General features: G+C 31.5%; 1 protein-coding gene across 3 annotated transcripts in view; it reads left to right on the top strand.

Moving 5' to 3' along the window:
* Nucleotides 1-13,125, top strand: part of Brd10 (bromodomain containing 10) — an 87,404-nt gene that overhangs the window by 39,478 nt on the left and 34,801 nt on the right. For all 3 annotated transcript variants that reach the window (XM_078047612.1, XM_078047611.1, XM_078047610.1), the window contains one exon: nt 1,833-3,250. In XM_078047612.1, coding sequence (XP_077903738.1) covers nt 1,833-3,250 — 1,418 coding nt within the window. The remainder of the gene's footprint in view (nt 1-1,832; nt 3,251-13,125) is intronic.

Genomic DNA, 13,125 nt, shown 5'->3' with positions numbered 1-13,125 from the left:
TTATAATTTTAAAATTTTTTCTAGAAGTTCTTTTTAGTTTCTCACTCAACACTTCTATTGTAGACACAATTTTCCTTATAGTTCCCTAGTTGAGGATAGGAGGAAGGAACATTGTTTCTAATAAAACCATCTACTGAGTGTATGGGCTTTTAGAATCCCAGCTGTGTATGAGAGAACCAAATTCTACCAGACTCTTACTGCTCCCATTAGTAAAAAGTAAAATTTTTCAAAGTTGAAAGCAGATTTTTTAAAAGTCAAATTTTATTAGGAATGTTTAGCATTGTTTGTATATCAAAGTCACTGCTAAAAGTTTCCTTATTAATCTTAGGTAATGAAATAAGGCTTCCCCTTGTATCTAATAGCTAAGTAGTTATAATATGACCTCCTGACCAAAACCACAAAAGTTGGCTTGTTGTATAAGAGAGAAATTCTCAATATTTGCTAAGGTAGTGTTCTTACTATGTATTTGTCTTAATAGTATAAGAAATGTCAGATATTGATTTGTTTCCACTTTTTTGGCTATTAAGAATTATACTACTGTGAGGGGCTGGTTTTGTAGCTCAGTGGTAGAGTGCTTTCCTAGCATGTGTGAGGCACTGGGTTTGATTCTCAACATCATATGTAAATAAATAAAACAAATGTCCATAGACAACTAAAAAAATATTAAAAGAAAAAGAAGACTACTACTGTGAATATCCATACACAATTTTTTATTAATTTATTTTAATTAAGTGTATATGACAGCAGAATGCATTTTGATTCATTGTACACAATTGCCACACAACTTTTCACTTCTCTGGTTGTACAGGATGGAGCACCATGTACAAGTTTCTTTGTGGACAGATGTTTCCATTTTTCTTGGTTGTATACCTATACCGGTAGAGTTGCTAGATCACATGATAAATATATGTTTAAGGTTCTGGAGAACTACACAGTTTTTCAAAACACCTATTCCATATATAGTGTATGAGGTCTTCAGTTTTTCAACTTCTTTACCAATACTTGTTATATTTTTTCTAGCAGCCATCCTAGTGGATATAGAGTGATGTTTCATTGTGGTTTTGATTTGCATTTCTCTAATGAATAGTAATGTTGAAAGCATCATTTTGTGTGCTTGATCATTTTTATGTTTTTGTAGAAATGTCTACATAGTTTCTTTTACACATTTTAAAATTGGGCTATTTCTCCTTCTACAAATAAGTCTGTTATTAGATATATGATCTATAAAATTTTCTTCAGTCTGTCGGTTGTCTTTTTTACTTTCTTAATGTTATCTTTTAAAAGTAGAAGTTTCTAGTTTTGATGATGTCCGATTTAGGTACTTTTTTTTTTCTCTTGCTTATGTTTGGGTGTTATATTTAAGAAATATTGCCTAATCTAAGATCATAAAGATATATACTTATATTTTCATCTAGCTTACTTTTTTTTAATTAAGAAGGTTTTATAGAAGTGCCAGTAAAGAAACTTCTAAGGAAAAACACCATTCATAATCTCGTTATCTAAAAAGTTATTTGTTTTTGCAATACCGTTGTCTCTTTGATCAATGTTTGCTTATTTTCATTATTACTATTATTTGTTAAGTAGATGCTTTGTTGTGTTCTGACATATTCTGTTTATATGTAATATTCATAATTTCAGTTTTTAAGACTACATAGTTTATAGCCTTTTTTCCCAAATTTTATTGTAGTTTCTTAATAATTAATTTTATTTTTCCCTGTATATAATATTGGTAGATATAATATTTAAAGATAAATTATAACCTAATTTAAATTTAATGTTTCATATTACTTTCTACTTTAAGTAACAGTATAATTTGTTGAATTTTCCTTTAGGCTTCGGGAGCAGGAAAAAAAAGAAGCAGAAGAAGCTTGTCAAAAGGAAATAGAAGAATGGGAAAGAAAACTTCTAGCTCAAGCAGCACCAACTTCTATGGAGAACATGTGGGAAATTCCAGCCATTGGGCATTTCCTTTGTTTAGCCCAGCAAATTCTAAATTTGCCTGAAATAGTCTTTTATGAATTGGAACGTTGTCTTCTGATGCCTCAGTGTAATGCTTTTCTATCAAAAATAATGACTTCTCTATTAAGTCCTCCCCATCGTAGACCTACCTTACATCGAAGACCTACTTTGCCTTATAGGGCCTGGGAAGCAGCACTGAGACAGAAAGTGCAGCAGTGGTACACTGTTGTAGGACAGACTGAAAATCCTGATAACTGTGCTGAAAAACTTGGGTTGTGTCCTCAGTTTTTTAAAGTTCTTGGAGAAGTTAATCCATTGGAAGAAAAACCTTTTCACGAACTACCTTTCTACCAAAAAGTGTGGTTACTTAAGGGTCTTTGTGACTTTGTTTATGAAACACAAAAAGAAGTTCAAGATGCTGTGCTTGGACAGCCTATACATGAATGCAGAGAAGTTATCCTTGGTTATGATTATTTGGAGAACGCTTATGTACATTTTCCACAGTTCTGTGGTGCAGATGTACGGATTTATAAACAGAGACCTTTTCAGGCCCCAGAATTTCCAGTTCCACCCATTAAAATACAAAGAGTACCTCGGATTAAACTGGAGAAATTCAAGTGTGATTATGTTAGTACAAGTAATGGAGAACATAAGTGTGGTAGAGAAGGCCTGCCTTCTACTTTTAAGAAAGAGCAGGAAATTAATTTTGATCTAGCTTGCTGCCCTGCTAAAATGAACTTTGATAATCATGACATCTCTGTTGAAATGGAAGTAAAGTCCAACTGTGAAATGAGAATTCACAGGCCCTGTGAAATTAAAAAAACTGATTGTTGTAAAGAAAATTTGGAAAAACCAGGGAGTCCAGGGGAAGTTACTGGCTTTGGAGAGCCACTTAGTCCAGGTGAAATAAGATTTATAGAAAATCAGGAAAAATATGGTGAAACTTCCAAAATAAAGACTGAACCCACTCCATTGAAAGAAAATGCTCTAAAATCTTGCCAAATACACATAAATGGAAGTCACATTGATCATCCAGAAATTAACTGCCATAAGGTTGTAAGGGATATTTTATTAGAGCAGTCACTGCAGAGCCACAAGAAACTCAAACTAACTAAAATGAGGGCAAAAAAGAAGAAAAAGAAAAAAAAGAAATTGAAAGACGTTTTGAATGAAAATTTACAGAGAAAGCGTGAAGGTCTTCATTCTCTTGCATTCAAGTCTTATAAACCTGAGATCCAGAATAAGCTATTCATCATCAAAAAGAAAGCAAAACATAAGAAGCACAAATCTGGTAAGCTAACACAGATGGGTAAGAATTACATTTAAGTGTAATTCCAGTTCTTTCAGTTACACATCATGGAAGCTTTGCTTTGCAGAATGAAATGCACATTTGTATTTGTGTGAGGGTCAAGTTTTGTTGTTGTTGTTGTTTTATTTTCCATGATTAGAAAACCCAGAGTCTTAGAAAAGATTTTTATACGCTAACAAAAAAAAATTGATATAGTACATTTTAATTTCACTTTGAATTTGAACACATTTGGACTTCATATTTTTACTTTTAAATTTTCATCAGTTTCTCTGCAGTGCTTCCCATTGCTTATGGTAAATGTGTGGGGGGTTTTCCTAGGTTAAGGGCAGTACAAATGTAGTAGGAAAAACACTGCTATCAGAAGATATCATTCCCAGGACTCAGATTCATGACAACTAACAAACTAGGGTAGCCAGATGATCTTTCTGAGTCTGTTTTTTCCCATATACAGTTTTCAGCAGCTGTTTTTTGGTATATAAAAAATACACCAAAAAATATGAACTATAAGAAGGAAATTATATCAATAAGGCATTAAATATATGTGAAAGAATTCATAAATCTTTCATCAAACTTAAATATCCTATATACTTGTCACCAGCATATTTAAACAACAAAAATCATTCTTCAGTGGTTGGTTTCTGTACTCAGTGCTTTTGTTTCTCCTGTTGTCTGTCTTTGAATCAGTTTATGTCTCATCATGAGGACAGATAAAAGCATCTGATCAACTTTATTAACCTTTGTAAAAAGTTGGCTTTATTGGGGAAAAAATAAGAATTGTTTCCCAAAATGACTTGTGGTTCATCAGTATTTGTGGATTTCAGGGCCTTTTTTTCCTTCTCTTAAGTAGCAGAGTTAATTAAAATTTGACAACAGTTTGATACAGAGTTGGCAGATGAGTGAGGGAGCTTTTGTTAGGCTACTATAGTTAGTGCTGTACTGTAGTTACTTAAATCATTAAATATATACTTCAGTATATCTTAAAACATGCATATAGTAAAATCATTGGGAAAGAAGTACTATAAAATTTATTACCAAAAATAGGCTTGATTTGTTGGAGTGAAAATTCCAAAGTGTTCCATGTCAACATAGGTGATAAAATGTTAGTGTTTTTTAAAGTAGCTTTCAAAAATAAGCCTTTTAGATTATACAAGTAATCCACTAGATTTTTATAAATTTAGTTTGACCTGATTTGCCAGTTCACTTTGAAATATTAGTCTCTAACACATTAAATGATATTTTAAATTTTGAAATTTTTAAAAAATATAAAAGTTTATAATATTGTTTTATTAATATCATTGTCACCTAAAACCTTTTGTTAAATGTTTATTATACTGCCATTCATGTATTCAAAGGCAATTATAACTTATGTCAGTGTGTAAGATAGGCTAGATATCTCCTACATATTATAAAAGGCCATAAAATGCTTATTAAACAATGGGTTAAAATAAATTTATATTGTAAGCAAATAAAATGTTACATTCTTTAAAATCAAAGTTCAGGGTGTTGGGAGAGAAAATTTATGGGCTTTTCATGCTCAGTTATAGACAAGTGAATGAAATACTCAAAAGGCAAATGTAGCAAATGCTTATATATCCCCTCTGAGCCTGTGTGGTTGGATAGAGAAGGCTTATGTGCGTAAAATAGAAGAATCTTATGCACTTGTTTGTATACTTTCATTTTATCCTCAGAGCAAATTTTAGAAAGTCAAGCCCTCAGTGACTAAAATATTTGGATCTGACAAATAGTTTCCCTTGCTCATTAGTATGGGGTGAGCATAGTCCTATTCCCTTTTGTCATCAGATATTAAGTAACTCTTAACTAATATAACAGTATTAAATAAAGTGTTCAAAGAGTAATGATAGTACATTTGTTTTTCATAATTTTCAGACCACTTGTCTTTCTGAGGGTTTGCCCTATACTGCTTGATTAGGCATTGAGACATAGTGACCTGTTTTGCAGTCAGTTTAGGACATATATTCTAATACAGTGTTTCCTTTCTCACAGCCTTTTTAAAAAGTGAGCTCCCACGATCATAAGTGTGAAAAATGTACCTCTTACATATTCACATTGTGTATTAGTACAGTTCACAATGCATTTTGAGAATTGCAAAATTTCATTTTGAAATTCAAAAATCTTCAGATTTCACAGGGTATTGTGATGTATATGGTATATTAAATAACATCCCCAGTAGGGCTCTGAATAACCCCTCATAAAATCAAACACAAAATTTCTACAGAAAAATATATGGATAGCCAGGTTCGGTGGCATACACCTGTAATCCCAGCAACTCAGTAGGCTAAAGTGGAAGTATTGCAAATTAGAGGTCTGCCTCTGCAATTTAGTGAGACCCTATCTCAAAATAAAAATAAAAAGAATGGAGGATGTAGCTCAGTAGTAGAGCACCCCTGGATTCAATCCCTAGTACCATACACACACACACAATATAAATAGACTACATGAAATGAATATTATTAAGAAACCTCATAACAAGTCAGGGAAGATTTTGTTGCTATATAAATTACTTTTAGGATTTTAGATTTCAGAACGTTATGGACTTGAGAATTGTGGTTAAGTGATTTTGAACCATTAAGGATTCTGAACAAAATCTTAAAACTGTTCAGTTTTATTTAACCTTGCATTTTTTTCAAGTTTATTTTAACACAGAGCTTTTTTCAGGTAATAATTACCAAAAGCCCATGTATTCTGTAGAATATACTTTGGGATAAACTGTGTTATCCATGTTTGATTTATGAATTTGCACTTAGAGTGGACTAACCTCTACATGTGATTAATCTGGTCCATAATATGTTGATTACTATAGGCTTTGATTTTTGGAGGTTATCTCTAATTTAGTAAGATGCCCTAGAGTGTTGGGAGATGCTTTTTAATAAAAGGTACAGAAACAGATTAGTTGAAAATGTAGTCTCAAGCAGTTTTGCAACTTTTAAGCATTTTAATCTATTTTTCAGAATTAGAGTTTTCTTCTGCTTTTTAAATTTTGAATTGATCTTTAGTCATTTAGGCCTTTTTCTGTTGGAAGCATTATAAAATAAGTAGGAATTATTGGAAATAATATAATGTCCATCATCTCCTGCTGTCTCTTATATGATTTATTCAGTGCATTAGGACAAGAAAAATACAGGGGCTGGGGCTGGGGCCCAGTGGTAGAGCGCTTGCCTAACAAGTGTGAGGATCTGGGTTTGATTCTCAGCACTGCATATAAACAAACAAATAAATAAAGGTCCATCAATGACTAATAAAAATATTTTTAAAAAAGAACAAGAAAAGTGCAATCTGGTAATTAGAAATTTTTTCTTGGTAACTTATTTACAAATTAAAAATTCCTGAAAATTTTGTTCTTTAAACAAAAGAACAAAAAAGGGAAAAGAAAAGAAAAAATCCCAAAGTTAAAAGAAAAAAGTTCAGATTCTTTGGTTTTATATTTTCTTATTATAAAAGCATTACATTTTCTTTTTTTTTTCCAAGATTGCTATGTCCAGCATAGTTATCTTTTATTTATTTTTTTATTTTATTTTTATTTTATTTTATTTTTTTTTTTTAATTGGTTGTTCACAACATTACAAAGCTCTTGACATATCATATTTCATACATTAGATTGAAGTGGGTTATGAACTCCCAATTTTACCCCAAATGCAGATTGCAGAATCACGTCGGTTATACATCCACAATTTTACATAATGCCCTATTAGTAATTGTTGTATTCTGCTATTTTTCCTATCCCCTACTATCCCCCCTCCCCTTCCCTCACATCTTCTCTCTCTACCCCATCTACTGTAATTCATTTCTCTCCTTGTTTATTTTCCCATTCCCCTCACAACCTCTTATATGTAATTTTGTATAGCAATGAGGGTCTCCCTTCAACATTTTCTTTATAATCACAGAGACAAGCAAGAATAGCCCTTTCCTTAAATACTCATTTTTTTAACACTTCCTTAAGGAAATCTCCCATTATCTTCCTATTTAAATTTTCCCTTTTGTGTGTACTTATAGCACCAGGCAGTTCTCCTTCATTAAATTTACTGTTGTTGCATTTATTTCTAGGTACTTTGATGATATGGGGTCCTCTATAACATTCTTGAGGACAGAAGGATTATATCTGGTTTTGCATCCCCAGCACTTAGCACAATTGTGTAGAAATCTATTAAATAAATGAACACATATAATATGGTTTGTACAGATAAGGTTAGCCCTTTTTTATGTATCTTTATATCTTTTTCAAATAGCATTTTGAGTAAAATGCTATTTTTCAGCCTGCTTTGTTCCCACATAACAGTATATCATAAGCAATTTTGTGCAACAAATAGATCTTTGCAGCATCATTTTAAATGGCTGCATAGGATTCTGTTTATATTTTGTAGTTCATTGAACCAATGTCATTATTGGATATTTTGGTCATTTCAATAATATATTTTCATAGACTGCATAGAGCAGGTAAAGTTGGCTAAAATTAATTTGAAATTTTTAAATTTGGAGACTTTGTATAAAACCTGAAAAAATAGACAAATATGATTAAAAATGGATTCACAATGATAAAAGCTTTATGATATTTTAAGTTATTCATCTTCAATAAGTTTGTTTTGGAATATTTTTCCCCTCTCAAATAGTCATTATTTTCAACCAAATGATTTTATAATAGTGCCTCTAAATTGGTTAAAGTAGGTAAGACAATGGTCTTATTCTCTTAGAGTTTAAGAAACTTAAACTAAGGTTCAAAATGGTAAATAGCTTTCTCAATTTAATAATTGTTAAATATAGGTAAAGACAGCATAGTAAAAGATCAAGTAGAAGAAAAATTAATGTATACTGTGATAGTCTGGGGAGATTTTACAGAGAATAAAGTACTTTGAAGAGTAATAGGAATTCAGTAGATAAAAAGATAGAACAGCAAGCAAAAGCATTGGTATAATTAAGCAAGGTGTAACTGAAACAATTAGCACAATAAAAATTTTTCATGGAAAAGTTGAGGTTTTAGAAGTTGTTTGAGTAATGAGAGTATGCCGTTTGGGGGGATATACGTCTATGCATGTGGTGCTATTTTAAATAATTTAATCAAGAGCCTACAGGAGCTTGAACTAATAATATATATCAGGGGGCTGGATAATATATATAGCTTGAACTGATAATATATATCAGTGGTAGAGCACTTGCCTAGCATGTTTTTAAAAAAGAACAAGAAGGCACTGGGATCAATACTCAGCACCACATAAAAATAAGGAAAGAGAGAAAACAAAGGTATTGTGTCCATCTACAACTAAAAATATATATATTGAAAAAAAGAGCTGGGCATGGTGGCACACACCAGTAATCCCAGCAGCTTGGAAGGCTGAGACAGGAGGGTGACTAGTTCAAAGCCTGCCTCAGCAATAGAGATGCTAAGCAACTCAGTGGGACCCTGTCTAAATAAAATACAAAAGAGGGCTGGGGATGTGGCTCAGTGGTCAAATGCCTGAGTTCATTCCCTGGTACCCCCCACCCCTGCAAAAAAAAGAAATAAGATACATCAGATGTATAAAAACCAGTGAGCTACTTAATAGAAAATGAATGAGAAAACAATGCTATTTATATTATACCAGGTCCATATGTGTGAAAAGTTTGTAGTATTCTATATTGATAGCACTTTAGAACCTAACTATGGTTATCTTCATGGAGGAAAACTTTTTGAGTACCAACTGGAGATTCCAAGATATGAGTGAAAGAGTTGGCGATATTCCGTGGTCTTTTATTATTCAAATCCTTCTGTTCCCCCCAAAAAACTAATATAATGCTCACTGTGTATCAAGCACCGTAAGCCTTATATAATAGTGCCTTCAAAAAACTCCAAAAAGTAAATGCTATTATATTCCCATTTTATAGATTTTAAAAGTTGAGGTACAGAGATTTATTTATTTGTCCAAACTTACACAGCTAATAAATGGCAGGATTAGGGAAAAAAAGATCTCACAAGATAATGAAGATGCCATGAAAAAGTATGAAAAGAGGCTGACAGGACTTGAATGAAGAGATAGAAGATAATGAAGAAGAAGAAATTTAAATCCAGATAAAGAATGATGACTTTTAAATCCATATAAGTAATATGGCTATTTTATCACATTGACAGAAGAAAATTCCATTTTAATAGATTTTAAAACAAGTAGCAGAATTTTGCATCTGATTCAATATTTAAATTAACCGGGAAAATGGCGTGTTAAGGAGTTACTGTATTATGTGATAAGGTTGAAGAATTACCAGTATGATGAAAAATTTGCTCATAGGCAAGAATAACAGAGGGGAAAATCAGCTGTTTTATTGAGATCAAATAGATTAGAAACAGTACATTTCAGAAACTTCTGCAGAACATAAATATTAGCTAAAGGCATGCATGTTAGTAAATAGGGTCAATTATAGACTCCAGTTCTATGGCTTCACATCTCTGGAACTTCTCAGATTCTCTATTTAATAATACAAATGTCCTTGGGGTTTTTACTTTTAACAGAAACTAATGTCTTTTTAAACTACTTGCTTATTAGTATTTCTAAAATAAAGACACTGAGCAAGTAGTGACTGTGTTGGGATAATTTTAAAACACTAAAAGCTAAATCTAGGAAGGCATTGAAATGGTAGAAGTCTTTGAGTAGCCCCAGAGGCTAAAGAGTGAAGACAGACAACGGAAACCAGGTAGAGTCTAGGAATAAAAATGAAAAATAAGAAAGTGAGGAAAGAGAAGTTGAAATGAAGATGATAAGTACCTTCATATCTATAAACATATAGATATGAAGACATATGAGACATATTTCTAGATTTTAGAGGACTAAGGTTTTGTGCCTCAGTTATAGTATAAAATATATTTTTATCCATGATTTCTCTCAAGTTAAGCACCATTTTTTTCTGTTCTAAGAGTAGTGTTTAGAAAGCTATCTTAGATTACTTTTGTAATATTAATTACTAAGTTTTATTATTAAGGTTTATTAATAAGTTTTATGCATTTTCCAAGTACAAGTTGACAATTTTTGCACATTTATGTTTTAAGCTTAAGAATGGTGTGAGACTAAAACTTAATACCTCATACCATTTTTGGAGTTCTTATATGTTTTAAACTGATCTCTGATTCCAGCACAATCCTAGGTCTGAGAATTATATTAGATTTTAAAAGACCAGGTGACTTAGGGCCGTGGGAATAAAAGACCCAGGGTATGATCAAAAAAATTGTAGGGGAGTGAAAGCCCACTGGGGGGCAGTATGTAACTTGCCTAGTGTATGTCTTATCCTGAAACAAAAACATATTACCAAATAAAGATTGTGTGGTTTTGTAATATCACATGCTTCATTTCAAAAATAATGTTTAATAAAAAGTAAACACTGTTTTTTATTTTAAAATGCAGGAAAATTTGAATTCAAATTATTGGGGTTTTATTGAGGATACAGACTTAAGGTATTAAGTACAATGAATATTCAGCTCTTCTATCCCTAGTCAAAAGGAAAACTCTGAAGTCAGTTAGAAGCAGTTTGAATATAGTATTTTACCATCAAAAAGCACAGCTTTGAAGTAAAGACAGATCTAGATTCAAGTGTATGTTTCACTGCATATTAACTACAAGTCCTTCATTAATTTCTTTTTTTGTTTATAGTTGGTTTCTTTATCCATGAAAAAAGAGACAATACAGTACTTGTTTTGCTATATTGTTATAAAGATTAATTAGATTAGCAAATGCATAGAATCTTGCATGTATGGAGCCTAGCATGTGGTAGGAATTGAATTGGTCAGGAAATGGTAACTAGGATTTTTGTGAAGTAGAATTATATAATGAAAGGAGCTTGGACTTTGGAGTTAGAATTTCTGGCTGTGGTACATACTTACTGTGTGACACTTGAGAACATTAATTAATTGTTGGTTGTCCCATACTACAATAGGGTGCCTCACCTACCTTGGGTTGCTTTGAGAATTAAATGAGATAATTTATATAAATCACTTTAGTAAGTATCTGACACATAGTTGACTCTCAAAAAATATTAGTCTTCCTACAACCAGTGCTAGGTCATGTTGTAAAATACTGGTAAATAGTGTAAATTGTTCAAGTCATTGATAAATGTTGTCCTCACTATTAAATGGGCAGATAGATGAAAAGAATTGTGAATAATTATCTTTTTTTTCCTGTCCCCAGACAGGCAAAATTTCTAATAAAAAGTGGTATTCTTGTATTTAAGAATCACTTCTCAGAATTTATTGTGGGCCATATACAAATTTAATAATATGATTTCTATCACCAGTAACTCACATCATAGTAAGGAAGACAAACGTTTAAATAGTTTAAATATTTAAATATTCTATGATTAAATGTTACAGTCATTAATTTGTGTAAAAAGTAGAGTAATAGCACAGAGGACATATGAGCAAGAACTACAATAAAGGAGTAAGAAAAAGAATTGAAAAGTTAAAGATTTTCTGCTTAGATTCTTCTCACTAAAGCTAAAACAGAAACAATAACTTACTGATCATTTGCCGTATGAGTAGCAATATTCTAAGCTCTTTGCATGTTGTAACTCGTTTAATTGTCACAGATTAGGTAAAATTATTCCTGTTCTGCAGATAATAACACTGCACAAATAAATAAAGCAGCTTGCTCAAGGTCATGCAGCCAGTAGGTGGTTATAGCAAATATTTAAACCCATGTAATTTAGTTCCACAACTCAATCTTAAAACCACTGCATAATTATAGAATACTGCCTCCAGTAACTTAATAGTTTTGAAGCATCCTAATGCTTTAGTGGTGAATTGAAATAACTAGCAACCACTTCAGCTTCTGATCCTACTAAAATAGAGTGGCTGATAGAGTGAACTGAAAATTTAGTACCTATGTGACAACAATAAGAAATTCATGGGACTATCAAGCGTGACTTTTACTTACAAACAAATACAGAATCAAATAATTTTTTAAAGGTAATTAGAGCTGTACTGCAGGTCCGAGGGGCTACACTGAAGAATTCCTTTCCTTCAAATTGCTATTTTTATTAAGTTTTCTAGGCTTAGGTCAGCAAGTTCATTAAATATTTTCCCATAATTTTTTTAAATGATAAATAAAGATGATGTATACAGAAAAGGCATCCTGACATTCAGATTCACAAATTCCCTTGAGATAGCTGTATCTTAGAGATACCAAGAATTTAATTACTTCTCCCCAAGTATTGCTCTTTTAAGCAACCCATCCACTCACCTATTTTCATACAAGTTTAGTTTTATTATAGGTACAGTGTAAGCACAAAGCAAATAATAGTGATGAGAAAAAGAAATATATGTTAGATTACTTTATTTTAAATAAAAGTAAATGTCAAATGACAGCAAGTTAATACTAATTAAAACAAGACAGTAAAATTTAAATTTGTGAATCTCAGAAGATACATACATTTTGAATCAAAAATTGGAAATTATTTAAATTATGGTTCTGTGATATGATTAAAAAGGAATACAGAAAATAGTGCAATTATATTGGTTTACTGGAGTTTTATCAATTATCTTGAATAAAATGTTGCAATAAAAACTGAATCTCTCATCTGAGATTGTATCTACTTAGGAAAATAAGAAACTTTAAAATTATGTACAGCAAATTTACTCTGTTTACTCCTTTTCTCTTTTGAAAAAATAACTCTTAAGTTGATTTTTGCCTACAAATGATTATGAGCCAAAATTAACATAGAAGCATCACTTAATTTTTTTGCCCTTGTTAGATTATAAACTCTTGGAGGACAAGGCCTTCATTTTATAATTTCTAATTGTATCCATAAATTATAGTATACTATATCTAGCATTGTTGAATAATTAACAGCAATTTATTAATTGATTTTTGCTAATTGCAAATGTGGAA

Source organism: Ictidomys tridecemlineatus, chromosome 4, assembly GCF_052094955.1.
Source record: "Ictidomys tridecemlineatus isolate mIctTri1 chromosome 4, mIctTri1.hap1, whole genome shotgun sequence".
NCBI classification, from domain to species: domain Eukaryota; kingdom Metazoa; phylum Chordata; class Mammalia; order Rodentia; family Sciuridae; genus Ictidomys; species Ictidomys tridecemlineatus.
This window is presented reverse-complemented; position numbering and strand designations above follow the sequence as displayed.